This window comes from Marmota marmota, unplaced genomic scaffold (genome assembly GCF_001458135.2).
Source record: "Marmota marmota marmota unplaced genomic scaffold, marMar, whole genome shotgun sequence".
NCBI lineage: Eukaryota > Metazoa > Chordata > Mammalia > Rodentia > Sciuridae > Marmota > Marmota marmota.
In genome coordinates, this window is record NW_025999977.1 from 40,244,991 (window position 1) to 40,272,965 (window position 27,975).

The window sequence follows — 27,975 nt, forward strand, 5'->3', positions numbered from 1 at the left end:
TCTCTCTCTCTCTCTCTCTCTCTCTCTCTCTCTCTCTCACACACACACACACACACACACACACACAGGCATGCGCGCCCGTGCGCACGGAATCATCTCAGGGATCTCATTAACTGCCTTCTGCCCCTCTCTTCTCTGACTTTGAGCACAAGAGTTTTCTGTCAGTAGCTTGGCGCCACATTTCCCCCCCAGGATTGTCTCCCATTACTCCTGCCAGAAACTCCCACACTCACCTTCTCCCCCTAGTCCACTGAGGTGGCTGCCAGCACTGGAGCCAGAGAGGTTGGGACGGGCAGGCCCGGGCCGGGGGAGTGGTGTGGAGGGTGCAGGGCCCAATGCTGGGGCAGGACCTTCCCCACAATCATCTCCTGCATACCCTTGACAGCACCTCCACTCCATATCCGTCACTGTCTTGTAGGCCACACGGTAGCGAGGGCGGAGGAAGCTTCGGTACCTGGAAGAAGCAGAGGAAGCCCTCTCTTCTCCCTGTGTTTTCAGTGACCCTGGGCAGCTGCTGGTGGACAAGCCCTTTCCCTCAGGCTGGATGCCCCTTTCTGGCCAGCATGTGGCCTTGCTCAGTTGACAGCTGTCAGCTTTTTGGCCAAGGGCCAAATCCCTGCTTTTCTTCCCCTTGCCCCATGCTGGAAACTTAAGCATCCCTCCTTGACCTGTGTCAGGGAGGGCCTGGGTATTGGCAAGTAAGGGAAATGTTCTTGTAGTTCCCATCAGGCAAGCTATTGCCCCAGCATCTCCTCGAAATGGCTCTGACCAAAGCTCTGTCCTGCCCCTTGCTAAGGGCTTTACATAAACTCCCCATTAGCCACCTTCAGCCTTGCCCACCTCCCATCAGGTGCTCATTCCTCAGCACTGGAGGCTTACATGATGCTTCGGGGACACTGGGGCTGGCCCCAGCCACAGGGCTGATAGTCTGGCTTGACGAAGGTCTCCACTCCATCTTCAAGGACACAGCTCACTGTCCGGGTCACCACATAGGCACACCAGTTCCTGTAGGCACAACCCTACCTGGGCCCAAGGACCAGAAACACATACCCAGAGGAGGGCCCAGGGACTATCAGAGGGACTGACGGAGGGTCAAAAGATGTAGGGCCCTTGGAGACCAGTGAGAGCCAGAGTTTTGGCAGGGGCAGCACCCCCCCAACACACACACACACACTTTCCTGTGTAGCCAGTGCAGATAAAGACTTTTCAAGATGGGGAGAGACACAGAATGGAAAAGCACAGCTGCAGAGAAGTCAGTCTTCGTGGCTGTGGGGTCCTGGGGAACCTCTGAATTCACATAGTCATTTATATCCCTTTCTGGCCCTGTCTCAAGCCCCAGCTTGTCATGCAGGACGTGGGCCAGCCAGCTGGGTCCCAGCAGATGATCGCCTGGATGTGGCTCTTCCAACTACACCTCAGGGAAGAGGACAGGGGCAGGCCGAGGTCCGGCTCAGGGTTAAGTAGAGAATAAGCCATTGATGAACTCGGCCCCCCTTGGGGCTTGCAGCGTTGCACTCTTGGCCCCATTCATGCCGGCCTCTGATCTGTGGCCGGCTGAAGTGAAGCAGAGCAGGAGTGGTGTCAGAATTATAGATTACTGGATGGGGCCAAGGAAGCCCTAGAAAGGGACAAAAGATCTGCTGAGGATCAGAACTGGCATACAATGGGCAGCTGGCAGAAATGTCTGGCTCATGCCCCTTGGGATAGATTCCCTGGGCACTGAACTGCAGGTCCCTGTGGGGAGGAGATGGGAGCTCATCCCCCTTAGGCCATCCAGACCCTAGAAAAGGCTCTCAAGTAACATGGGCATGTGAGAGGTCACTGATGGATGGGCTACTCTCTCCCCAGCATGGTGGGTACCAGAAGGGTGGCCAGCACACCCACCTTTAGCCTGCTTCCCACCCACCTCCAGCCCTGAGCTGGGACCCAGATTCTTACCTGTGGCGGCTGGCAGGCCGGGGAGCATTCTGGGCCTGGGGCCCTCCGGGGCTGAGGGCCCCGCCGCCCCCTGTATAGAGGCTGTAACCTCGAGGAGGGTAGCTGGCAGCCCTTGTGGCGGCAGTCAGCAGGCAGCAGAGGTAGCAGCTCCAGAGTGTGCCGGGGGCCATGGTGAGGTGTTCCGTGGTGACCCTCAGAGGCACATCCTGGCCTGACCACTGGCGCTTCTGCTGGGCTCTGGGGGATGCTGCTCCTCCAGGGGACAGCACTCCAGGCCAGTCCTGTCCCGGGCTTCCTGCCGGCAGCCCCCAGCCACACGCCTCCTCCTTGGCTCCCGCCGGGCCTGACCCCTCTCCCCCACCTCTTTCCTCCTCAGGCTCACGTCTGTCCCTCCCTTGGTTCCTTCCGTTCTCCTCTTCTGCACTTCTGAGGGGAGTCTGTTCTCTGGGCCCCTGGCCTCCTATGCCTGGTCCCTGCTCTTCTCAGATGCTGCTTTCTGGGCCTCCGCCCCCTCACCCCAGCTGGCCCTCTTCTGGTCTCCCAGTTCTTTTCCCTGATGACCGGATCTTGGGGGGTGGGGGGTGACAAGGCTTTGCCCCTGTGGCTGTGCAGAGGCACAGAGGCGCAAGAGTGACTGTGGGGCGGGCCAGCCTCCTCCCTCCCTGCTCACTCCCCTCCCTTCCCCCCTGTCTGACTGGCGGTCTAGCCTCCCCCTTCCTCCCCCCACCTCTCCAACCATCCTGCGCCACATCTGCTTCTTGTTAACTCCGGGAAAGAGAGGGGGGAAAAAAAAGGAAAAACAGAGAAATGTGGAGTTGCCGCCGGGCTTGGGGCCAGCCTCTCAGACAGGCCACATGGAGCTGGGGCCAAAGCTGGAGAGGAGGCCCAAGGCTGGTGACTGAGACAGGGTGTGGGTGCCAGAGCCACAGCTCTCCTGGGCCAGGGTAGCCTCCCGTGGGAGAGGACTGAGAGAGGGGAAGCCCAGAGGGGAAAGCAGAAGAGCAGGACTGTACAGGGAAGAATGAACCAGCAGGCTCAGCAAGGCCTCACTGACCATCTGCCCAGCTGCCTCCTTTTAGAGACATGAACATAGAAGTCCAGAACAGGAAAGTTACCTGCCCAAAGTAACACAGGCAGTTAATGCCCCAAGTTAACACAGGTAAATTAAACTCTATATACCCAGGTCAGTGACTGAAGTGGCCAGGGAGAAAAAAACAAAATGATCCACTGAGGCAGGTATAAAATCCTGGGAAGACAGAAGAGGAAGAAGGAAATCTGGAAATTGAGAGCAGTCTACTTTAAGTAAGGAAGGGGATGTGGGAAAGAGAAGACAGAATCTCCTTAAAGCATCAAATGAATACAGGCCTCAGGCTTGTTTTGGTGAATGCCAGGCCCTACCTGGAGGTAGGTGGAAGTGGTGGTAGTAAGTGGGACCTATCTGTATAGCCAGAGAAAGCCACTCCACAGCCTGGAGGCAAGTTTTTTCCTGCAGCCCTCAAAGACCCCTAAGTCTTATCTTGTTAGGTCTTATCTTATCTTGAAAGATCCTGGTGAGATATCTGTTCTGTCAGCCTGGCCACCCCACCCCTGCACCCCACTGGTCCACAACACTGTGCTTGAACCAGGGTGTTCTGGGTGGGAGAGAGAAGAAGTTAGAAGACAGGAGAATCTGTGGGCCAGGCACCAAGGAGGTACCTAGTCAGCAAAGGCACGCCTGAGGGTTAATCACTGTCAACTAAGGAGCAATTCAGACTGTTGGGAAATGAGACACAGCCCCCAAACAGAACCACCACAAAGCAGGACAGACCAGACCATCATCAGGACAAAGGGATGATGTGTGTTCTGGCTAGAGGAGGGGGAGACACAGCTGGCTGCTGGGGATGGACAGAGGAGAGCTGCTGGAAATGCTGGAAAAGTCAGAATGTGAACAGTGCTGGGCAGAGTGGGGATGGAGTGAACAGAAGCAAGGGGAAGACAGAGATTTCAGACTCAGGGACAGTGGTCTGACTCAGCTGCCTCCTCTGTAACATAGGAATAATAATAGTACCCTCCATCCTAGGTTTGTGATTAAGGAAGTTAATACATGTAAAGCATTTTAGAACAGTGCCTGGGACATGGTAAATGCTCAGTAAATGTTAGGTCTTATCTGTGTCAGGGAGGAGCAGGATGAAAGCCCAGGAGATAGACTGTGGGCAAATTAGGGAAAAAGGGAAGGCTCAGATGGCTGGGTAAGGGGTTGGGTTGCAAGGTTTTGAGTAGAGGAGTATACTCATGCACAGAAAGATGTCAATGAGAGCCAGGGTGTCAGGGCACAGGAATCTATTCCCACTCATCCAACCAGTGATATAACTAAGCAAATCCCATGCCACCATTAGGAGTCTGTTGTCTAAGGCCCCTTCCAAAATTCACATTGCAAAGTGATGCAGGTAGGCTCTGGTGGAGACAGTGACCATGGGGAGGGGGGAAAGGAAGGTGGTGACTACTTGATGCTTGCCTTGGTAATGAGAGAACAGATGAAAGAAGACATCAGAGAAGATTCCAGAGTTTAAGTCACAATAGGGAGGGTGCAGCTGGGTGCAGTGGTGCATGCCTGTCATTCTAGTGACTCAGGAGGCTGAGGCAAGAGGATCACAAGTTCAAGACCAGCCTCAGCAACTTAGTGAGGCCCTATGTAATTTAGTAAGACCCTGTCTCAAAATAAAAAAAATAAAAAGGGCTGGATGTAGCTCAGTGTTTAAGCACCCCTGGTTTTAATCCCTGGTACATAAAAGAAAAAAAGAGGGCTGGGGATATAGCTCAGTTGGTAGAGTGCTTACCTTGCATGCATAAAGCCCTGGGTTCAATCCCTAGCAACACACGCACACACATACACACACACACACAAAAAGAAAGAAATGTAGACATAGATTTTTGGGAATGATTTGAAGGGCAATTGAAAGCCATGAGAATGGATGCCGCTAGATCTTCAGTGTGACTTTGGGTGATCTGTCTCTACCTCTAATGACTTCTGGTCTAAAATATAACCTTGATGGCTGAAAGAAGTGTTAGTGCAAAGTCAGGGTGGTGAAAATAAATCCTGGAACCAATATAAATGGAAATTTGTGGCAGCTCCTTAGAGGTCTGGAGAGTAATAAACAGGGTGACTTAAAGGAAATGTTCACAGGAGATCCTGATTTCAAAGCATCTTCAGAGGAAGGTTGTAGCTTTGTCCCTAGACTCTGCATTAGTTTCAGGCCTTGGCTCTGGCTCTGGCAGGAAGCCAGCCCACTTCCCCTCCAGATTGCCCTGTCACTATAGTTTTTTTTTTTGTTGTTGTTGTTGTTGTTGTTCTCCCCATTCTTCTCTTCTTCAGGGGGCTTCTGGAAACCTTAAAAATCATCCCCGATATCTTGTCACTGTCCAGTTGTCACTCATTCCTTCTCCTGCCCCCTGGAGTTAAAAAATACATTGTATAGGGGCTGAGGTTGTAGCACAGCGAAGGAACACTCGCCTAGCACGTGAGAGGCCCTGGGTTTGATCCTCAGCAAAACATAAAAGTAAATAAATAAAATAAAGGTATTATGTTCAACTACAACTAAAAAATAAATACTAATTAAAAAATACATTGTACAGCTGTGCACATTGGCACACACCTGTAATCCAGCCACCTCAGTAGGCTAAGGCAGGAGCACAGTGAGTTCAAAGCCAGCCTCAGCAAAAGTGAGGCACTAAGCAACTCAGTGAACCCCGTCTCTAAATAAAATACAAAATAGGGCTTGGGGATGTAGCTCAGTGATTTAGTGCCCCTGAGTTCAATCCCCGGTACCCACTCCCCCCCCCAAAAAAAAAAAACATTGTATAGTTTAAGTGTGTCAAGTAAAAAATGTTGGCTTTGAAATACAATTGCATTAGGTTGCATTTTGTATTTTGTTTAGTTTTATTTTGTGTCTGTGTGTGTGTGTGTGCCAGGGGTTGAACCCAGAGCCACAGCCCCAGGCAATTTTATTTTTCATTTTGAGACAGAGTCTCACTAAGTTGCTTAGGGCCTCACTAAATTGCTGAGACTAGTTTCGAACTTACATTCCTCCTGCCTCAGCCTCCTAAACCATTGGGATTATAGGTGTGTGCCACCGTATTGGGCTTGTTTAATTTTATAATTAAGAGCCAAGACTTGGGAGCTGACATGAACATGAATGATTGTGAGATTTCAAGTAAACTGGTGGCCCTCGGTTCATTGGGGACTACAGTTCTCATCTTCAGTCTGAGGATGGGCAAGCATGCTGCAATGGAAACCAAGGTTAGAAAGAATGCAGTGGTGGTGGTGATGGAGGCAGTGGCTCGTGATGACAGTACTGGCAGCCACAAATTCCCAAAGCAATTGGCAAGAATGCCAAAAAAGTCCCTGGAATAGTAGGACAAGATCTATTTTACAACTTCTCTAAGATGGGGATTTCCAAGGATCTAGTGCTAATGGGAAGTCTTGGCCATACTAGGCAACTAACTCATTCATGCAACCATCATTTACTGAGCAATAAGCTCAGATTCCCAGGGCCAGGACAGGTGGAGACATCAGCAATAAATATTATTATATATAATACTCTCTGTCACAGGACTGAATACTAGGAGGATGAAAGGGAATCCTTGCATCCTGACAATCCGGAAGGGAATTCCACCTTGGGGGGAGTCTTGAGCCAAAGTCCGCTGCTCCCAAAAAGCACACACTTTTCCCACCTAACTCTTCCTTCACATATCATACTTTAAGAACTGGCCTCTCTGGACATAGCCCCCTTTTCCCAGGTCTTGTTGCTTTCTTATACCTGAGCCTAATCCTGGTCTCAAGTCCTTTCCTTGAATCATAGAGATTAAACTCCATAAGTGTTCCCCATTGTCTCCCAGCTCTAATCCCCCCACATACTTTTCCACCCAAGCTTTTTTCAAGCTTTGTCAGCTCTTAGCTGAGTCTAGTTCAGTTTGGAGAACATTTTCATTTTGGTTCTTCCAGGCATTAGGCCAAATGACCCCACTCAATGCTGATGAAGACTCACTGACCTAAGCACAGGAAGTTCTGGGAGGTGAAGGACATTTCTGGTAAATCCTTTCTCTTTTGTCCCTGACCCTGGGACAACCTATTGAGTCCATAGTCCAACCCGGAATGTAGAAAGGAGGTAGGAGAACTAGGTGATACTATCTCTAACCAGTTGCAGAACCTAGGTCAAATTACTTTCTGGGCCTGTTTTCTTCTTTATAAAATGATCCTGAAGGCTCCCTTCAATTGTGATTGTTTATGATTCACTGTGATTGTTTAGGATACTATGCACCTGTGTTGGTTTTAGGACAGTCTGGGAAATCTGATGCACTTCTCAAAGTCCTCTCTCATGCCATGTACAGTATAGGAAGTTTACCTTCCAGGGTTAGCTTAGAGGTACAGCTTATTTTAAAAATGAAGCTCTACTTCTGATTCAACAGTAGATCTAAGTGTCTGGTTGGACTTGAATCTGCTCCAAATTTCCAGGAGACAGGAAGCATAATGATGTGTAATTATTTAAGACCTAGACCCTCATTCTTCCAGAGAAGAGCTGAGAACAACCTGCTCACAGAGGTGTGCATAGGGAGAGCATATCAAGGGTTTCACCGATGTTATGTGGAGGGGAGGCCTGGGATTCTACATATGAAACTTTGGGGAAAGAGTAGATGGGGGATTCGGGGAGAGGGAGAGGGAGGTCAGGGAAACTACAAACTACCAAAGGCAGGAACTGAATTTAGGAATCAATGGCGGAAGTAGTGGGTGAAGGGAGAATACAAAGGACACAAACTGCTGATAGTCTTATGCTGGGGAAGGCACTTTGGGATAGTACAACCCCAGCTCATTGTAAATACAGGAGGCAAGTTGTTCCCCTGTCCCAGATGTTCCAGTCCCATACCAGCTCCTGTAGAGTTTTCTTTGGCTCAGGGAAGCATAGGCCTCCCCTGAGCCCTGGCCCCCCTCTACCACAAAGCAACTGGCTTCCATTACCCCTGACAGCTCCAGAGCAACAGCCGGCCCCGGCCCGTCTGGCTCCATGCCGTTCCCTTTTATGGTGAAGCCGAGAGAAAGCCAGGAGTAGGTGGGGGTGGAGAAGAAGGTTCTAGCTGGGCAGAGGGTTGTAGAGCTAGGCTGCAGCTCCCCTCACAAGAGACCTTGGGCCGTCTACCACAGCTACCTCTCTTTTCTCTGCCCTGAACCCACGATCCCTCTGGCTTGTCCCAGCCCTTCCTCCCCTACCCCCTCCCTCACATCCGGGGGTTGATTTCCCACTTGGCGGAGGTCCCACAGCTTGGGTTTTGATTCCGGGAGGGTCCGCCCTATTTTCTACGCCCACCTCCAGGAGTGGGGTGGAAGTAGGGACCTGGAGAAGACAGGCTCTGTTCAGATTACAGGCAGATCGGTCTCCTAGGTAGGATGTGGGTCAGAAAGGTTGACAGCAGCAGCCGCATTCCTGTTCCCCTTCTGCACTTCTGCATCGCCGCCTCCCAACCAGTCCCCGCCGCCCAAGCCAGGGAGAGGACCGTGAGGGCAGGACCCAAAGGAAGCACCTGGCTGGGCCGGGCCGGGAAATGAAGGGTGGGCAGCAGTGCGGGGGGCCGGGGCAGGAAAGTGGGCCAGAGCTTGCGGGTCAAGCTAAGTCTCCCGCCCGGCCCCGCAGCCGCACCCTCACCCTAATACACTCCTCGGCTCCAGGGAGGCGGCCACCACAGCTTTGCTAACCACGAGCCCGACCACCCCAGCTGCGGCCAGCTGTGCCACTAAAGCACGAGGCACGCTTCCGCGGCCCCGCCCACAAGCACAGCTGTCAGTCCCACTGCTGCTCCGCCCCCTGCGCGCGCAGAGGGAGCAGACGAGACCGCGGGGCTAGAGAGGTCGTTCCAGCTCGCAGCCTGGCGGAAGTACCTGCTTGGGCTGCAGCTTACGCTACGAAGTTCCGGTCCAAGTCTCCTACCTCCAGCTGGTACGCAGGCAGCGTCGGAGCGGAGTCGAGCTGGTCAGGTGAGAGGCACGCAGGCGCTGTCTCACGGGCCAGCCCCAAGTTGGCTGGGTCGCGGGGGCCCAGACGTGCCCTAGAGAGCGCGAGAAGCGTGCGGACCCGAGGCTCAGTCCCTCCCCTTCTCCGCAGGATGATCACAGACGTTCAGCTCGCCATCTTCGCCAACATGCTGGGCGTGTCGCTATTCTTGCTTGTGGTTCTCTATCACTACGTGGCCGTCAACAATCCCAAGAAGCAGGAATGAAAGTGGCGCTTTCTCCGCCCCAGGTAACGGTCGGGGCTGTAGCGCCCAGCCCCCAGAGAGCTGAGTGGAGAGGACCGCGTTAGGGCCTGCAAGGTTCGAAACTTTAAATCCGAAAGTGTCGGGCCAAGCATGAGACAGTCCAGAATTGAGCCCCTTTATCCGCAGAGTACAGTGCTTTGCAGTGCCCTGCTCCTTCCTCCTAAACTTCTCCCTGCGAGGATAGGATAGGATGGGGTGGGGTGGGGGTATATCCCAATCTTCCTCGGTCCCTATCTTCTTGGGTTTTCCAGTAGCAAGTTGCCCAAGTTGGGGGTATTGGAGGCACTGGCAACGGTAGAAGCAAAGGTGCCATGAGGATAAGCGTTCTTAAATAGCCGCCACTTTTCCAGGGTTGTTTAGGCTTCTTATTTAGGTAGAATTTTTTTTTTTTTTTTTGAGCGGGTGAAAAATGTAGACTTCTATTTCCATATTCTTAAGCCAGAGTCATTGGTTTAGGGGTTGGGCAAGCTAGAAAGAAGAAAGTGGGGGTGGGGAGCTTGGGAACCAACCTTAAGTTTGGGTCAGAGATGTAAAGGGGAACAGGTTCACTGGGAGTTGCCTCCAGGATTCCCAGGGGAAAGCTGCAGCATTTTCCTTACCTCAGGTCTTTCCCCCTCTTTTCTAGGGTTCCAGGACATAGTCTGAGGCAAGATGGAGGGTGTGAGGGGCCTTCACACTTCACTTCATCCCTTCTACCCATCACAACATACAAAGAAACTACACCTGGATTTTTCCAAACAACTTTTATTTCCTCAAAGTCTTCCTTAACCCTATGGAACAAGAAGCTGCCACTGAATAGGGCCCAGTATAGGGGCTGCTTTTCTACTCCCTCCCCTCCCCCCAATACAAAAATATAGATATATATTTTTTGTGGTCCCGAAATCTTGTGCTGTGGAGGGAGGGAAGGGGTACAGGTCCCTGTTTTGTCCCGTCTCAAGGTAATGCTCTGCAAGGCCTCAGATAGTGGCTGGCATTCCAAAGAGTTATGTTGTAACATGGAATCTGCAGCCCAAGGAGGGGACTATCATATTTCTCACTGTGTTCCCCCACTTTGGGACCCTATCCTGGGCATGGAAGTAAAGGCATTATCAAACCCGGGGAGAAACGGTGAGTGGGGGAGATTTAGGGACAAAACAAACCTCAGGCTGGCCCAAGGGCCCCCTGCTGTAACAAATCCGGGATGGGACATCAGATAGAGTACAGGAAATAGGAGAAAAGGCAGGGGCAGAGCTGGGCCGTGGGGGGCCGGCCTGAGGCATCCTGCAACAGAAAAGAGAGAAGAATCAAGGTTATGGTCTGTTAGCCAGAGGCTGGTAGCTTTAAGAGAAGAGAGGCAGGTTGATGGCTGTACAGAGGTCACATGCTGGAACCTGCTAGCTAGCTCCTAGGCCTTAAGACCCTAACTATCAGTTGTTTTCTAGTCCTTTTAAATAAACACTGGGGTCATGATGGAATAAAAATCAGGGACTAGATGCTTAATGAAAGCACATTCAGTCTTTGGGGTTAAAGGGAGTAGGGAAGGATGAAAATGATCTGGAATGGTAGAAATGAAGATGAGGGGATAGAAGAAATGAGGGGAGGGCTGAGAGAACTGGGTCTAGGTGCTCACCCTGGTATAGCAGGACGGGGTCCCGGCTCTGGCTCACTGCTTTCTCTGGTCCTGGAGATAGGGGATGTGGGGCCTGAAGAGCCTCTTATCCCTCTGCAAGTCGGCGGTGAGCCCCGGCCCAACCTGGGCCTAGCCTGTGTAGACAGGATTAGGCTAAGAGGCTGGGTTCTTCCATGAGCTTTTCTGCTTCTAGGTTTGCCTCTTGAGTTTCCATGCATAAGAGTCTAGTATAGGAGTCAACAGAGGTAGTAGAGCCTTGAATTCCTGGGCATTGTTTCTAGTTGAGAGGATGAGGCAAGATAACAGAACTCCTAGCTTCAGTCCATGACTATGTACTTCAAGTCTTACGTAACTAGCACAAAGGTGGCAGAAGGACCTAGCATTTAGCCTTCATGGGTATACCATGGCCAAGGCCTGCCTGAGTAGAAAAGCACTGTGTAGAAATATGAGGGACTGGTAGACCTCCTTCAGGTCCTTCTAGGCCTCAGCCCCTGCCAGAGCAGCTTAAGCTTCACCCATCCAGTCAGCTTCTGCCTGTACCCAACTTTAGCTAAACTAATATGGGGATCTGGACTGACTTGGAAGTGGTGGCAAGGCTGTTCCTAGGAGCAGCAACCAAATGTGTTACCTGGGGAATCCGGGACCCCTCCTGGCGGAAACTCTCCTCGGGCAGGTCTGGGCAGAAAGAGAGGAGAAGCTAAGGGCAGGGGCAGGGAAAGCCAAAGCTAGCAGGCTGAGGTTGGGGTGCATCTGGCAGGGACAGTGGGGTTGGAAGCAAGCAAGACACCTGGCTGATGGGGATTGGGGTGGGGCCGGGCAGATAAGCACTCAGGCACCAGAGCAGCTGTATGATATGGCTGGAAGTAGAGGCTGTAAAGCAGGGCTGAGCATTTTCCCTCCCACTGCCCCGATGAACAGTGCCTTGATGGGTTCTGCCAGACTTCTTATGATGGGGACCAGAGAAAATGTTACCTGCAATCGAGTCCTGATGCAGGGGATCCGAGCGCCAGCCCCTAGCAGACCTTTCCCAATCACCATGACAGCCTCTGGCTTGTCCCCTGAAGATAAGAGTGAGCAGCTGCTCCCTAAAGAACAGAGGAAACTGATCATCAAGGTAGGGGCTATAAAGAAAGGAGGTAATTTCCTTTAGATCAGTTTCTCAACTTTGGCAGTGTGTGTGTATGTGTGTACGTACGTGTGTGTACACGCGTGCTTTTAGTGCTGGGGATTGAACCTAGGACTTTGTGCATGCTAAGGTAGAACTCTACTGCTGAGCTGTACCCCCAGCTCCCAATCTTCCACTATTGACATTTTGTGTTGGGTAATCCTTTGTTGTAGGAGCTCTTTTGCACATTGTAGGATGATGAGCAGTGTCTACTATATGCAGTTTCCTCCCCAGGCCGCCTCCATTGTTACAACCAAAAAAGTCTCCATATGTTGCTGGGCAAGATCACCCTTGAGTGAAGCTTCACTCTGGTCCAAGAGGGAGAGCAGAGAACTTTTGACTAGAAGTAGAATCTACTCAAATTTAAGAACTATATAAATTTATAGACCTTGGGGCCACTCCAATCATATATTTAGGCATTTGAGGATCAAGTCCACTCTATCCAAGACCTGGATTGAGGGCTACCCATTGAATTGACAGGTTGGGAGTAGTGGCTCGGGGTAAGGCAGAAATCAATCCCATCCAGTCCTTTACACATCTGGGTCTATAGCTTAAAAGGAGTGTAGATGGCTTAAGTTTTCTGTGGATGATAGGACACTGCAGTGATGACAGGTGAAAGGCCTATGCTTTTTTTCTTCTCCAGTTTTGTCTTAATGTTGCCCAGCTTCTGGAATCGGGGAACTTGGGTAAGTGGCACTTTGCAGGTAGGAAAAGTCCTCAGGTTCCTCAACTATAAAAATGAGGATTAAATTAGATAGTGTGTATAGCAGTGCCTGGCACAATGTAAACATTCAATAAATGTTATTTTATTTTACAAAGACGACATTTCAGTAAGTCCCAGCCTCCTGTACAAAGGCACAGGTTTAGAGATTTAGGGTACCAGGAGGATAACTGGTGCTCTTGGCTGGAGTGCCTTGTATTATATCAGGTCAAGGGAGCCCAAGTTAGGTGGCAGTGTGGCTGAAGGAATTTCTTCAAGCTTAACTGGGTGCCTGGTCTAAACCCTGGGTGGTAGGGAAGGGAAGAAGCTGGCCAATCCAGATTTCAGTGGCAGTGGGTACAGACCTGATAGACTGAGTGAATTGGGCAGGAGGCAGGAGCCCAGGTTGCGTGAGGAGGCTGGGCCAGTACTAGCAGGAGTTGGGGATGGGGCCAGGCTGCTTGCAGGAGGTCGATGGTTCAGTGGCTGTTGCCTCCGTCTCCTGTCCTGGCTTCGGGGCTCTGAGTGGAAAGGACACAAGCAGGTTAGTCACGCACTATTAGCTAGCCTTCACTGACCTGCTGGCTCCCCTTGGTCAGAATTTGTGTTTGTAAGCTTGTCATCAGACCAGCACTCTTCTTCAGAAGTAACTATACAATGGGTAGAAAGACCTTTAGAATTTATTTTCAGTTATTCATTTCTTGGTCTTCATCTTACCAATTCATTCTTTTGGCAGGAAATTATTGAATTTGGCTTCTAAAACTACTTTCCTAGGTTCTCCTCTTACCTCTAACTGCTCCTCTTCAATTGATCTTCCTGCCTCTTAAATGTCCATGTTCCCTACCATTCTGTCCTTAGGTCTCTCTTGTTCTACTTACTCTTATATTCCCAAATTTCTTTCTAGCTCTTTCTCCTGAAATCCAGCTGTACTTGTCCACTGGACATTTCTACCTGGAAGTCCCCTATGACCAAACCAAAACAGTTTCTCCCTCCCTCATTCTTCTTATCTTGGTGAAAAACCTAGAAACCCTGTTTTATCTTTCTACTCCTCCTTTACATTTAGGTTTGTATTTAGTCAAATCCTGATAGTTCTACCTCTGCATTCATCTGAATTCCTCCTTTCTTCTCCCTTACCATTGTCTAGATACATACAGATCTTTAATTTCCACTCAAATTTTATTTCCCTATTGGTTTCCTCAGCTTGAATATCTTTCTTTTTACCATCCATCCTTCACATAGGTACCACAAATTACTTTTCTAAAACAGAGACCTGGTCAGAAATCACTGTGGCTTAGGCAAGGGGAAGTACTGAATGTCTTTTAAAGGATAAAGTCTAAACCTTTTTACATGGCCCATTCAAAACTCTGCCCAGTGTTGTTCCAATCCACATATCCTTCGTACAATGCTGACCATCTGATCTCTTATACCCTTTGCTATAGCTCCTGCTGCTACTATTTGTGTAGTTCCTCTAGAATTTCTTTCCCTTTCTAGTGAAACCGACCATCTTCCCTGTCCCATCTCAAATGTTGTCTCTGTGAGGCTCCTTGACAATTAGAGAGTTAAAACTAATTGTTCATTGTCCTTTGTTCAATGGCTAGTTGTTGTTCATGGATTCATCATCGCTTGGAGTTCAAAAAATACATTTATACTCTGGGGCAACCCTTCCTAAGGCTGGATCCTTACTGCTATCTGTTCTGAAGGGTAAGGTCCCAGTGGGACAGATGGAGAGTGGATGGAGTAGGAGGCTTGCAGATTCAGTAGGTACTTCCTCATCACAGAGGGAAAACTGGTCCCAAATACTTTTTTTTTTTTGGTAGTAATGGAGGTTGAACCCAGGGCCTGGCGCATGTTAGGCAAGCATTTCACCACTGAGCCATATCTCCAGCCTCCCAGGCCCCCAGTACTCTTGAACTTCCAGAACCAAGTTTGGTGAGTTACCAGCATGCCAGTGCCCTAACACGTGTTGGGTGTGAAAAGCCTCTGATATAGGAAGTAGGCGACCTCAGCTTCATCTTGTCTAGCTGCAGTAAGCAATAGTAACAGGCAGTATCATGAATACTTCTGAAAGTTTTCCAGATTAAAAAAAGAAGAAGGGCTGGGGTTGTGTGGCTCAGCGGTAGAGCACTTACCTAGAGTGTGTGAGGCCCTAGGTTTGATTCTCAGCACTACACAAAAACAAATAAAATGAAGTTACTGTGTCCAACTACAACTAAAAAATAAATAGAAGAATTAAAAAAAAGCACAAAGATCTCAGAATGGAAATCATTCTAGCTATGTGAAGTTGTGCTGAGGCACTAGGTGCCAATTAAGATTCAAGGTGCGTACTCATATAAGAGTCAAAAACAACCAGACCTTAGAGGCCTGTTTGGAGTTCGCACAGAGTTACCAACATAACAACAGAAGCCAGAGAGACTTAGCTACAGTCAACTAACCTGAAACATTAGCCACCACCAATGACTTAAGAGATAGTCTAAGGCCAAGACTTGGGTAATGCTGTGATTAAAACGAACATCAGAATAATGTAGGTGTGTAGGTGTCAGTGCATAGTAGGCAGAAATAATGAAGTTGATTGAGGAAATCACAGATTTGTAGACAATCTGAGAAATATCTATACAGAAAGGCATGCTGAAACCACGTTAAGGGATGAACTCTCCCCCTTTCTTGGGGTGGGATGAGAGACTTCGGGACATTATTGGTTATAGTAATAAACTGGACGACACTTAAGAAGTCGTGAAGCAAAATAGGCAAATGATGTAAAAATTGCCAATGCAAAATGGAGAAGGGATCATAGGAAAGATATTAAGGTTGTAACTCAGGAATTCCACCCCAATCAGGGTTTTAGAATGGGGACAAGGTCTGATTTAGGGGAAAGGCTTGCTCTGAAAGTATAAGGTATTTAAAGGTAGCATTTCAACCAATCTTCTCTTAAAAGACTGCCTCAAGACCTGGCCAGGATTGCCTATAATTTGTTAGCGCACACAGTTTCTAGTGTTTTGACTCTTGGCCCCTACTGTAATCTAGGCCTACTTAGTCCCTGTTGAGACAAAAAGGAAATGGAGGAGCCCCAATTCTATATGTTTTGGTTCTATAGAACAGCAGCTTAAGGCTGAATGCAAGAGTGATATATGATCAGCTGTGTGTCCAGAGGTTATAAGATATTTTATGGAATCAGCCAGAGGTTCCATGTTGGGGTGGCAAGACAGTCCAAGGGCTAAGGTCTGAGGGTTGAGCCAAACTGATCTCACCTTGTGAAAGTTAAAATGGATGTTCTAAAGTCTCAATTTAGAATAGGAGTTAGTTGACTTGTGCCTATACCCTGTTTCATCTCTGCAAAAATCTTTAGAACTGTCCCCCATGGAATACCCCAGATCTTATTAAATCCCTGGGATGATCACAGGCCTGGGTTTTGCTCTCAATTAAAGTTTTTATTCATTCAAAAAATATTTGCCTTCTACCTAATAAAGAGCTAGGCACAGTGCCAGATGCTAAATAGATGTGTTGGGAGACATTTCTTGATACTATAATTTACAGTGGTAAACGTAGAAGTGGCAATGGCAATGTAGGCACTAAGTCCTGTTGACTCCAGGGAACCTCTACTCACTGCTGGACATTAGCTGCTCTACCAAAAATTGCCTATCAGCTGAGCAAAGGCATTAGAGATCAGCAAAAAGTTCTGGTAACCTCAGGTTTAAATGACAGGTGGGAGGGATAAGAGCAATGGTGGTAGTGACATCTGAAGGCTCCTGCTTTTATACTTTAGCACCTTGTCTTGTCATAGCAGCATTCTGCTGGGTAGGCTGGGGAGCCAGGAAGGAAGTTCCAAATTGTTGAATGAGACTATTGCTGGAACTCCAGGCTAGGACTAGAATAAAACAAGTGAAGCACCTAGAATGCAAAAGTGAAGAAGGCACCTGCACAGCCCTGAGAGTGAGTACCTGGGTGTCCTAGGTATCTCACCTGCCTCCCCCTAGTCTTTGCCCTACTTTAATTCATATTTAATGGATATAAGGAAAAAAATGTTTTACCTCCCCCACCCCAGCCCCAGCAGGCCCTTCTTTAGCTCTGTACCTGCTTTTGCAAGTTATCTTGAAGGCTTTTGATTTCTCTCAATTCATCACTGCATTAGCTATTCTCCAGTGACAACTACTTCCCCTACATCAACACAGCAATCTGAGAAGGTGGTACTTCAGAACATGTTTTGCGGCTAGGGAGAACTAAGTAGAGAAGATTCTGGCACAAAAGTCAGAGGATGCTCGTAGCTAATGTTTACTGAACTTACAACCTTCTGTTCCAAGGCTATTCCTGTTTGCCCCAAGTTGGCTACTAGTTGGCCTTCTAAAATATTATCTCCCAGCCTCCAGACAGGACCTGTCAAACTAGTGCCCTGAATCTCTGCCTTAAGCTCCTGGTTGAGCTGCCTTGATCTTTTCTGAGATTCACTGGATAGCCCAATCTTGTACTTGTTTTAGCCAATAAGGATAGTGAATTAAATGTACAGTTAAATATATTTTTCTTGAGGTACTGGAGATTGAACCCAGAGCCTCATGCATACTAGGGAGGTGTTCTACCATTTAGCTACATACCAAAGCCCTTTTATTTTGAGACAGTGTCTTGCTAAGTTTCCCAGACTGTCCTGGACTTTGCAATCCTCCTGCCCCAACCTCCAGGTAGCTGGGATTATAGGCATGTGCCACTGCATCTGGCTGAGTGACATAATTTTTATCTATTAGTGGAAATTTTCTTATAAATTCACATGTCAAAAAAAAATCCTTTTCCAAATCAATTCTAATTTAGGGTTGAAAGTGTAGCTCATTTATAGTTAAGATTTCTAAGATATGGGGGTTATGATCTTTCTAGATGGGAAAACAAAATATAGCTAGATGTGGCAGAGGCCAAAATACCAGATGTTTGGAGCAGAAGTGTCACAAAGTGACAGGACAAAGAAGTTTTCCCAAGAGTTGGTTGAAGATACCATGTCCAAATGGCACATCAGAATGTGGCCCCTATCCCAGACTCAGTCTTCCATCTTGCATGCTTAAAAGATAAAGCAGCAAAAATCACAGTACCAGCAAATGTCCAGGGGAACAGAGTCAAAATTCCTGGGATCTCACCTTTCAACTCCTTACAGTATCCCTGTTTGGTATTATTAGTAACTTATCTTGATTCTTTGATTGTATAGTTTCCTAATTCTTAGAAATATTTGTGCAAGTCCCTGGGGTGTCTCTGTACTGGTACTCTTTCTACTTCTAAGCTCATTCCCTGGGGAAACATGCCTTCTCCCTTGATTTTTACGTGGCACCTATATGTGGATCACTCCTAGACCTTCAACCCCTTTGGCTCACCTTTTCTTCAGTCCTTTTCTGCCTGCAGGGCATGTGTGTGTGTGTGTGTGTGTGTGTGTATATATATATATATATATATATATATATATATATATATATATATATCTCCTAAGGCATCCAAGCAAATCTGAATTAGATCACTTATCACCCCACCACTACCAAAACAATGTCTTAAATGCCACCCTTACTTCTTCCTTTAGCATGTATCCTTGAAAGCCTCATAGTTCCTCTCTACCCAGGAGTACTGTTCCTGATCCTGACTGTCATTTCTCATTTTTGGAATGTTTTTATCAAACCATCTACTACTTGTTCTTCAAAACTATTTCTTAACTGAACATTCTTTGGTTAATTACTCGTGTTAATCTACCACAGTAGCTCTAAATGTCCTGGATGTTTATGATGTGAGTATGCTTTTATGTTGTATTTACTGTCCTGTTTGCTCTGTTAAGTTCCAAGTCAATCAGCTAGGAATTATTTAGTACTGATGCTGCATATTTTCCATTAGTTATCTGGTGAAATAACAGAGAAATAGAATACACATCCTTCACCCTCATGGAGCTCAAAAGTGTTTTGCATTGGGAGGGGAACTCGGAGGATGTCAATAGAAAACTGACTAAACACTGCCTAGAATCCTCCAGTGACAACCTAAAAAAGGCCTTTTCTCTTTGTGGTCAGAGGATAATTTATGATGCTGATGAAGTAATACCCAGGAACCCTGAGTTATGAGCTAGGGAAGGCTGACCAAAAAAGAAAGGAAAAGAAAACAGAAGAAAAATTTCATCCAGATTTAACATGGGAAATTAGTTACAATGGAGCATGCAAATATATCAGCTGGAATAACTCTGCCACTTAATAGCCCTGCAATCTTGGACACTCTTCAACAGCCTAAGTTTCCTTATCAGAAAAATGGAAACATCACCCATCCCACAGGTCCTCATGAGAACTTCATGAAATTATATGAAACTCTCTTGTTTTCTATTAAATACAGTTTAAACATAAGATATCAATATTAGTTTAATACTCTTTCAAATACAGTATGCAAAGTAGTCTGTACCAATGAAGACAGAATCTCAAAGAACAGGGTTTGGAATATAAACTGGATGAGATTGAATATCAGAATTCATTTTTGGGGGGCCACTGGGGATCAAACTCAGGGACACTTTACCACTGAACCATATCCCTAGCCCCCCGCCCCCCTTTTTAAACTTGGAGACGGTCTTGCTAAGTTCCTTAGGGCTTCACCAGGTTGCTGAGGCCGAACTCGAACTTGCAATTCTCCTGCCTCAGCCTCCCAAGTGGCTAGGATTATAAAAGTGTGTCACCACAACTGGCTCAAGAATAGAATACTATAATGGTCAAAACTGGTAAAGGCCATTGCTATTATAATGGTCAAAACTGGTAAAGGCCATTGCTCCCTCTAGCTTCTCTGCAGTCAGATTTACAGCCACTGACCCAGTGCATATCACATCTGTTCAAAAGCTAGGTTGCAAACTGAGAGCAAGGATATGCTAAATAAGGATGGGTGTAGGTAGAAGATCACCAAAGCACTTCATTCCAGCTTACAGGCCTCCATATTTAGCCAACTTCTGTAACCCTGATGGCACATACAATACTCATATGATATATAGCGTTATTTGGGGGAAGTTGCCCTATTACAATCTCTCCCCCTTCACAATCCAGCTTACTTCCAGTTACCTTCTCTTTTTCTCTGTGTAATTTTCTGTGGAAAAATACACAGGAAAAAAAGAATCTTTCAGGCAAAACCGAGTGGTAATGATGCAGTTGAGCATTGTGACCACTGATAGAAAGGGCTAGATACTTGATTTGTGAGCCTAGAACAGAAGCTTCTGTAGTTTGTTCCATTTTTCTTTGAAAGAGTTGGAATCCTTATATCACTTTCTGAATAAGCTCTGAAGCCAGGACAATTTCAACCCATAAAGACCACGACAGGATCTTCCATCTTTATAGTGCTGCAATTTGGATTCTAAGGACATTCTTCTGTACTGCTCCCAAGAAAATACAATGATATTGTCTTTGATGTGGAGCCTCAATGTCTGTGTTTGGCACTGTTTCAACTAGTGTTTTGTCCTTGGAAACTTCCCCAGCTCCTAACGTGCTGAAGCCCAGATCCCCAGGTTTCCCCGTGGCCACATGTAACATCCTCTGGAGTCATGCCGCAGGGAACACGAAGGTCGCAGGAGAGGTTGTAGATTCTGCTACAGACTAATTTTATTGATTCACCCCTTGGTCCTGGGCCAAGTGTATGTCTTCAAGCTCTCATTTTCCCCAGCAATGTCCCAAACAACCGAACACCTGCTGCAGGGGCTCCCAGACTGGCTTACCTCTGACAGGACCCAGCACCCGGTGGTTGACCTTTTGGGTGCTAGAGCCCAGGCCTGGCAGCCCTGCAGGCCGACTGCCATGAAAAGGAAAGCTGGGGGAGTTCTTCATCTGTGGAGAATTCTGTTGGCTGCTGCTGCTACCACCAGCACTTGTGCCAGTGCTAAAACTTCGTGCCCGGCTCAAGGTGTTTTCAGAGCAGGAAATGGGCAATACACTGCAAAGAAGCATATGCCAATCAACTCTGGGCCAGGCTTTCTCAGGGCTTTCCCCAGGGTCTGATGTTCAGTAAAACTTTCACCTTGGGGTAAAAGAACTCATTTAAAGGAAGAAGGGAGGAATTCATCTCCATAGATGAGGTATTTAACCTGGGGCATACCAGCTAATAGCAGGGCTGTCCTGAGCAGCTTTATCTCCCAATGGATTCCCCCCTACAGCCCTGGAACTGGCCCTTCCACTTCCTTCAATCAATCATTCACCACTTTTGAAAGTTTAGAGCAAAGTTCTATAATAGGGAGTCCCTTGGCCTGATTTTCAGGTCTCTTAGAAGTATGTAGCTCCTGGTGAAAGGGAAGTGGATCCCATCTCAAAAAAAAAATGATCTTGCTAATTCTAATTTACCCAGAAAATTCTCAGCATGTGGTACTTTTAGAAAGAGGGAAGGAATACAAATCCCATGGAACTCCTAGGTCTAAAGCCTTGCCCACTCTCCTGCCCTCTCCCTGCCATGCTACTTGTCTTACTTGTTACTTTTGGGTGGAGTTCGAGAGCCTCTCTTCTTGCTGATGCCCATGTTCACAGTGCTGCTGAGGCCTCGGGTGTTTCGTACATGCTTTAGCATCCAGGCCCGTAGGTTAGTGAGGCTGCTGTGCTCTGACAGCACAATTCGTGGCCATGGATTACATTCTGCCATGTCCAGAGCTGCAATGGCCATAGCTCGTCCCACCTGTGGGGGATTCCAGTTTCGCTTAGCATCTTGGACCCCTAATCCAGGCTGCTATGTGGGGTGGGTTACATAGCACAAAGGAAGGGAAGAAGAGGCCACTGGGTACCCTAAATTTTGTGCCTAGATGTTCCCTAACCATTGACTATTTTAGGACACTCATCCATTTTAATAATAAAGGGAGATACTAGGGATTCAACCCAGGTTCACTAAGCTACATCCCCAATACTTTTTATTTTTTATTTTGAGACAGGGTCTCACTCATTTGCTGAGACTGGCCTCAAACTTGCCATCCTCCTGCCTCAGCCTCAGTCACTATGATTATGGGCATGTGCTACCACATCTAATTCCATAATTAATTAATTAATTTTGGTACTTGGGATTGAATCCAGGGTACTTTACCACTGAGCTATATCCCCAGTCCTTTATTTTTTTTAAATTTTGAGACAGGGCCTTAATTTATAAATTGCTGAGACTGGCCTGGAACTTGAGATCGTCCCACCCCAGCCTCCCAAATTGCTGGGATTACATGTGTATGCAACCACACCTGCTGGGACCTCATTTATTATGGCAGGGGCAGATGTGCTTTCTGGCTCACATAAAGGATTCTATTAGAAGGTGTTAGAATTTCTTTTCTAACCTGAAGCTCTTTCTACTCCCTTTGAATGCCCTAGAATAAGTAGTCACCAAGATCATAATAGTGGGGGTACTTTTGAGCCCAGGAGTAAATAAACCTTCCAACAGAATGAGAAAGATCAACTCAGAGGTAAAGAATCTGACTCAGATGTGCTAGAGGATTCTCTGTTCATCCTCTCAATACCCTTACAGTCTATAGGAGCCATGCTCCTATTAACACAGTGGTGAGATGATTACAGCAATGAACATCTCTGTAGAGGACCTTAGAGTCAGGTAACAAGAGGGAAGGTCTTTCCAGGTTTGAGGTTCCCCTTTCCCACTTATGCCAAGGATTCATACCTGCTCAAATAGTTCCACAGTGTATCTGGAAGGGAAAGCTGGCGGGGGAGGAGGGCTGGCACGCCCATTGTCGTGGCAGGCAGCAGGGATGCTGTTTACTGAGCGTCCAGTGTTGTAGTTGCATTCAAGTGTGTAGCTAAGACACAAAGACCTTTATCAGTGTCCTGCCTGAATGGATATCATGACAACTACAGGGGCCAGCCCTGTGGTCTAAGAAGATAATTACTTGGAAAAAAGTGAACACAAGTAGAAGGTGCTAACAACCCCTAGCAACTAGCTATTTACCTTGGCACCACACTATGTACCCAGTAAATCCCAGGAAAGGAGAGTCCTAGACTAAAATAATCCTGCTGATTGTAAGGCTCTCTTTTGAAAAGACTTGGATAGTCCTGGCCCCCTCAGGCCCTAAGCTGCCTATTATTTTCTTCATTTTGCTGCACTGGGACTGAACCCAAAGCACTAGGCATGCTAGGCAAATGCTCTACCACTGAGCTACACCCACAGACCCAGGGTATTTTCTTTAGGGAAGCTATCTCCTCAACTAAATACCAGTTTCCACCCAACCTGTGGATTATCCCTGAGGCCTTGTAGATTGCAACACGACCGCTTCCCTCTTTGGATTGGCCATCTCTACGGTCTCGAGCGTACATATTTTTCTCTGAGAAATTGCAGCCCTGGAAGTCAAAGTGGGCTGAATTCAAGGAGATGAGCTTTGGATATAGCATGTTTTCCACCTGTTGAGGGGAGAAAAATGTTCTTAGAAAGAGAGACAGAAAGAAGGGACAAGGGGCAAAGGAGAGATGGCAAGATATGGCCATGTGACTCATACACAGCAGATATCACTATAACCCTAAAACCGTCAGTAGCAATTAACATTTTTAAAATTTTCAATGTTTGACATTATTTCTAGGTGTTAAGAAGATATAATTCTATCACTTTTAAGTTCTAAGTTTCTTTTCTCCAATAATGCAAAATTTTCCTTTTCTCTTGGTTCCCCAAACTCTTAAGACTATGATGCTGACAGCATGAACCTCACTCAAAGGCATGATTTAATGGGATTTAATGATACAAGGCCCCGATGCTTATTCTTCTTGGCTCTTTGAAGTTCATATAGAGGCAGTCTGTACAGTACTTCCTGTCAGGCTATGTTCCCTCTCTGTGGCCTAGCCTTTATTTTATAACTACAATGATTCCCACATTCACATGACATCCTTAGGACTCCTACCTGGGTGCTCTCATCACTAAAGCTGTTTCCGTACATGAAGCAGCCCCTTTTGGAAGCATGTCCGTGCAGGTCCACATAGTAAGCAACACCACTCTCTTTGGGGGGAATTGTGTCAGGGGCTGGTGCCTCAAGTTCAGTAGACTGTTCTGGCATAATCCACTCACTGTTGGCCTTCTGTTCCACTGGCTCTGCCTGGATCCAGGTCTCAGGGTTATCACTGTCAGATAACTGTCCAAGGCGACTTTCATTGTGGAGATTGTTGGCTTTCTCAAGATCAGAAAGAGGAGCATCACAAGGGAGGCGGGGACTGGGCTCGTGTTCAGAGGAACTCTGGGAGTTCAGACGAGAGTGCACATGGTGGTAAAGAAGCACAGCTTTAGCCCCAAAGATGGCCGGGTGCAGGACAGCATCAGGCTTCAGGTACTGACGGTTCAGATTCACTCCCCGTGAATCAGTGCTGTAGGAAAACAGGGACTGAAGCAAGGTCTAGAGGCCTGAGCCAGTGGATGACAAGGAGACTAAGAGATTGACTTATCAAAGAGAGGCTGAAATTGTGCTAGGAAAGAATTACAGACAGGACCCCTCACTGACCTGATGTCAACCTAAGATACCAGAGAAACCTAAGGATAGCTCCCTCCACCCAGATAGGCCTGCACCTATCCTAGTTTTGCTCCTTCCTAGGAATGCCACTAGATGAAATTCCCCTCTCAGGTCTCTGGAACATCAGATGGGCCTGCCCTTGTTAAGGCGCAAGAGGATTGGGAATACAGGAGAAGCTAGAAGGTAGCAATCTTTCACTGAGGAAAAAATGGCATATAGGAGGACTGGGAGCAATCCAGAAAGGATGGGGAGACTACTTACCGGTAGTGGCCCCGGACCACACCATCAGGATTCAACATGGGAATCAGCTTAAATACAAAAAGGCGGCGTAGGGTTTGGGCCCGGGGGTCATCGGGTCGAAGGATGAAGTCCAGAAAGCCATTGAAGACAAAGCTAGATGGAGTCTCCCCAGGGTGTACTCTGCTGCTTAAGAAGAAGATCTGAGGTGGAGAGGAGAGCAGACAGTTACACTATGGTTCCACTGACACACATCAGGAAGGAGTGGATGAGGCAGAAAAAGCCACTGGACTGCCAGCTGCCTGGGTCTGCAAGTGAAGCAGCAGCTGTCACCCTTGCCTTAGGCTATAGGCTGAGCTAGGTCCAGGATGCCTAGAGAAAACAGCTTTAAGCTAGTCACAGTGTCTGGAGCTACAAAAAGGGCAAAGAACTGCCTTTATGCTCTCCCCACTCACCCTCTTGCCTGTAAAACGGAATGGTCGGGGGGTGCTGGTATCAGGAAACAGCTGCTCTAGGCGGGGCTCTCGATCTTCTCGAAGCCCATGGCAGGAAGTGATTGTTAACAGATCTACACGAAGTCCATCCAGAGAATAGCAAAGGAGCTCCCGGTGGTAATAGATGGTATCCAGGGGGCTGCAGGAATAAAAATAATTATTCCAGAAGTTCCAAAAGATCTAGCAAGAGGTGGGCCTCATCACCAGCCCAGATTTGTAAAATCTGGTCCTTCATCCTAACCTCTTGGCCTCATAGTCCTTTCCTTCACACTAGGATTTGGGTGGGTTTAGCATTGCTAGGATGCAGACTACAGGACAGTGAGTTTATTGGTTTTTTCCCCAGTTAATGTCTCCTTAAAATAGAATACTTTGTGTAGACAGAGACAGTTGCCCTCTGGGGGAACAGATGAGCAATGGTAGTGCTGGTTAAATCACAGATAATTGATAATTGAGCACTAGGATAGTATGAGACTTGAACTGGCAGGAAGGAGTGGACTAGATGGGATATACTGAAGTCAAGATCACAAGGAAACACATTTTTCAAAGGTGTCCAAAGTCCCACATTCTGTACAGAGAAAAGACTGATGAAGTTTTGGTGCAGAGATTTTAGGGTAAATTCCAGAAATAGCAGAGGTGCAGATATAGGATGGTGTAGCAGGAGTAAGAATGGGGTTGGCACCTGTTATGGGTAGGGTGGTTCTCCAGAAAGCGCTGGTCTAGTTGGTTTAACAAATCCTGGCAGTCACTGTAGGAGAAGGGGTAGCAGAAGGCGAAGAAGGTGGTGGCCCCACGGCCCTCCACAAAACGGTGAACAAAGGATAACACAAACTGTGTCTCTGTCATCTGAGGAGCAGAGAAAGAAGAGGGAGGAGCAACATGCCATTTGTGTCAGAACTGAGCTCCTGTTGGGGCACTAGGAACTGACCTTACACTCTTTTCACCTCTACCAACTTCCTTCCCTCCCTCTGATACTTTCCATTAAGACAACCAGCTCCATGGGGCTTCCAAAGGCAGGGGCTCACCTTAGCAGTGTAAGGAAAGCTGACACAGTAACCTGGGGTCCCACCTGCCTACTACTCTCTACCAAGAGCGAATTTATTGTTTACTTTCCTCTACTAGCACCCAAGTCCTCTTTCTTCTTCATGGAGAACTTACTTCAAAGGTGGGCCGGTCTCGAATGCGTTCCCAGCGTGGCCGGTAGGGCAGTGTGCGCACAAAGGGGGCCATACCCTGGGAATAAAGTTTGCTTTGCTTGTTCATGTTCATAATGTTGATCTTGATGAGTTTCCCTGGAGTTCCTCCCCGGACACTGAAGTAAAACCATGACCTGAGGGCCAGAGGAGAGAGAGGTCATTATATTTGGGAGGTTGGAGACAGGACATGGTGGGAGCCCTGGAGCACACCAAACTGGGAAATGGCTATTTAGCAAGGAGGGGAAGAGGTGAGGAGGGGCTGGAAGAGGAAGGGTATGAACAAGTAAGTCAAATGGCCTCCAACTGAAGCATGGATTTGGGTACCTGAACATGCCTTTTCTCCTTCCACCCTCCGATTCTTTCCTCATACCTGTTCCCGTTCTCAAATTCGGTTTCAGCACAGTCTGGTCGGGTCCACACGTTGAACTCGTAGTCAGGGGAAGAAGCAATGCTAACAGTGGGGGCCGATGCCCCTCCTCCTACTCCTACTCCTTCCCCATCACTAGACACAGATTCCACCTTTTCCACATGGGCTAGGTTCCCTGAATCAAAGCGAGAACTGAACAGCAATCCCCCACAGCGCAGCTCCATGGTGGGGCTGGGAAAGCATCCTCTTGCCCCACTCTGGCCCTGAGAGCTGGGGAAAAGAGGGTTGGGGTAGGAAGGGAGAACAAAAATTAAACAAGATTTTTTGGGTATCTCTGGATAAGTGAGAGCTGTTCTTAGGGAGTGTCCTGTGAAGCAAAATGCTCGCTCATTAAAAAATGTGAATGTGACCTTCCAGCAAGACCAAGAGAAAAACAATACTCTACCCCACGCTAAGGGTTATGACTGACTTAAAGGGATCCCATTTTGCTATAATGCCCTGTTTTCAAATCAAATAAATACGCAATGGCTAAAGTGTTGAGACTAGAGCAAAGCTTTTTTTGCAGTCCAAAGAGTAGAGACTGAGAAATCAGATTTCCCAAAACTAGCCATTACACACTTCCCCACAGCACATGGCCATCTTTAGAGATGGCCATTCTGGACCTATTCCAGGAGAACCAAAACTCTTATGTTTGAATGACTGGCTCCCTCCCTTTGCTCCTGTGTCCTCACAAGTACCGACCAGAATTCTGCTGTTGCTTTCCTGGGCCCTGAAGGGCTGATTCGTCCCTTTTTTCTTTTCTTTTCTTTTTTTCTTTTTGCTTCTACTCTATGCCTATTATGGATGAAAACTATAAAAGCGTGGTCTGTGCCAAGCCAAAGGAAACTGGGCAGATGCCACCTGCTCACCTAGAGCCCTCAGCTCAGCTCCAGTTAAGGCACGGGTCTGTTTCCATTTTTTGCCCTGTAGACACTGGAACCCCTGCAAAAGCTACCGTGGTAGTTGTGGGTCAGTAACGGGTGTCCTAAACACTGCAAAAAAAGCTGGGCTGGTAGAGTCCCACCTGGGGGCAAGGGGTGGCTTCGCGACCCCCGAACTCGGGAGGTCCCTCACAATGTCGGGCTTGCCCTGTTTGGAGAAACTGGAAGGGTTGAGACAGACACACTGGAGGGGGTGGGAAGGCACGGCCTAGGGGTCAGAGGTGAGGCTACAGAGGGCAGGAGGCTGAGGACCGCCACCCGGCAGCTGGGCAGGCAGGGGCGGGGTCGCCTGTCCCGGCCATGCCGGGGGCGGGGTGGCCTTCGAGAGGGGCTCGGGCTGGAGGGGCTGCGAGAAGGGGGCGGGGCCGCAATGCACGCAGAGCCCCTCACCTCTCTCCGGGCCGGTGCTCCCGCTCCCTCTCCCGCTAGCGAGGCGGCACCTCGGGCCCCGGCACCCGGGTCCTCCACCCAGGACCCAAACAAAACCCGAGTGCCGCGGTGCCGGGACCCCGCACTGCCAGGAAACAAGAAGTCTCTCGCCTATTGGCCGCGGCTGCAGCTGGCTACCCGCCCAGTAAAGCGC

At 48.1% G+C, this 27,975-nt stretch overlaps 3 protein-coding genes across 12 annotated transcripts in view; 1 reads left to right on the forward strand and 2 right to left on the reverse strand.

The window, feature by feature from the left end:
* The window catches only part of Emilin1 (elastin microfibril interfacer 1), a 7,676-nt gene extending 5,089 nt beyond the window's left edge, over positions 1 to 2,587 (reverse strand). Inside the window, exons 1-3 of the mRNA XM_015479874.2 lie at positions 1,939 to 2,587; positions 880 to 1,005; positions 234 to 454 (exon numbers count right to left, since the gene is read on the reverse strand). Coding sequence (XP_015335360.1) covers positions 234 to 454; positions 880 to 1,005; positions 1,939 to 2,108 — 517 coding nt within the window. The 5' untranslated portion in view covers positions 2,109 to 2,587. The remainder of the gene's footprint in view (positions 1 to 233; positions 455 to 879; positions 1,006 to 1,938) is intronic.
* Positions 1 to 10,086, forward strand: part of Ost4 (oligosaccharyltransferase complex subunit 4, non-catalytic) — a 15,217-nt gene extending 5,131 nt beyond the window's left edge. The window contains exons 2-4 of one of the 4 annotated variants that reach the window (XM_048804680.1): positions 8,929 to 8,941; positions 9,069 to 9,206; positions 9,848 to 10,086. In XM_048804680.1, the coding sequence (XP_048660637.1) occupies positions 9,070 to 9,183 (114 nt within the window). In that variant the 5' untranslated portion in view covers positions 8,929 to 8,941; position 9,069 and the 3' untranslated portion in view covers positions 9,184 to 9,206; positions 9,848 to 10,086. The other 3 variants (XR_007348147.1, XM_015479885.2, XM_048804679.1) reach the window with 3 other exon arrangements.
* Agbl5 (AGBL carboxypeptidase 5) lies at positions 9,949 to 27,940 on the reverse strand. Of its 7 annotated transcripts, XM_015479877.2 has the most exons (16): positions 27,783 to 27,940; positions 26,416 to 26,682; positions 26,008 to 26,179; positions 25,532 to 25,695; positions 24,814 to 24,991; positions 24,383 to 24,561; positions 23,522 to 23,978; positions 22,861 to 23,030; positions 22,297 to 22,432; positions 21,122 to 21,324; positions 20,381 to 20,595; positions 13,062 to 13,217; positions 11,804 to 11,916; positions 11,460 to 11,506; positions 10,832 to 10,965; positions 10,342 to 10,482 (listed from the first exon to the last, which is right to left on the reverse strand). In XM_015479877.2, exons 2-15 carry the CDS (start codon positions 26,634 to 26,636, stop codon positions 10,917 to 10,919), a joined length of 2,460 nt encoding a protein of 819 aa, XP_015335363.1. In that variant the 5' UTR covers positions 26,637 to 26,682; positions 27,783 to 27,940; the 3' UTR covers positions 10,342 to 10,482; positions 10,832 to 10,916. The 7 variants fall into 7 exon arrangements, with proteins under 7 accessions (XP_048660620.1, XP_048660618.1, XP_048660619.1 ...); XM_048804663.1 differs by lacking the exon at positions 11,460 to 11,506 and having other exon boundaries at positions 9,949 to 10,482; XM_048804661.1 differs by lacking the exon at positions 11,460 to 11,506 and having other exon boundaries at positions 9,949 to 10,482; positions 10,832 to 11,055.
* Positions 27,941 to 27,975: the final 35 nt, after the last annotated feature.

Excerpts from the sequence above, each read along its gene's own strand:
- Agbl5 (XM_048804661.1), bottom strand. The coding sequence starts at position 26,636 with ATGGAGCTGCGCTGTGGGGGATTGCTGTTCAGTTCTCGCTTTGATTCA. Across the intron at positions 26,180-26,415 it reads GAATTTGAGAACGGGAACAG|GTCATGGTTTTACTTCAGTG; the intron begins GTATGAGGAAAG and ends TCTGGCCCTCAG. Across the intron at positions 10,483-10,831 it reads CCCCGTCCTGCTATACCAGG|GATGCCTCAGGCCGGCCCCC; the intron begins GTGAGCACCTAG and ends TTTCTGTTGCAG.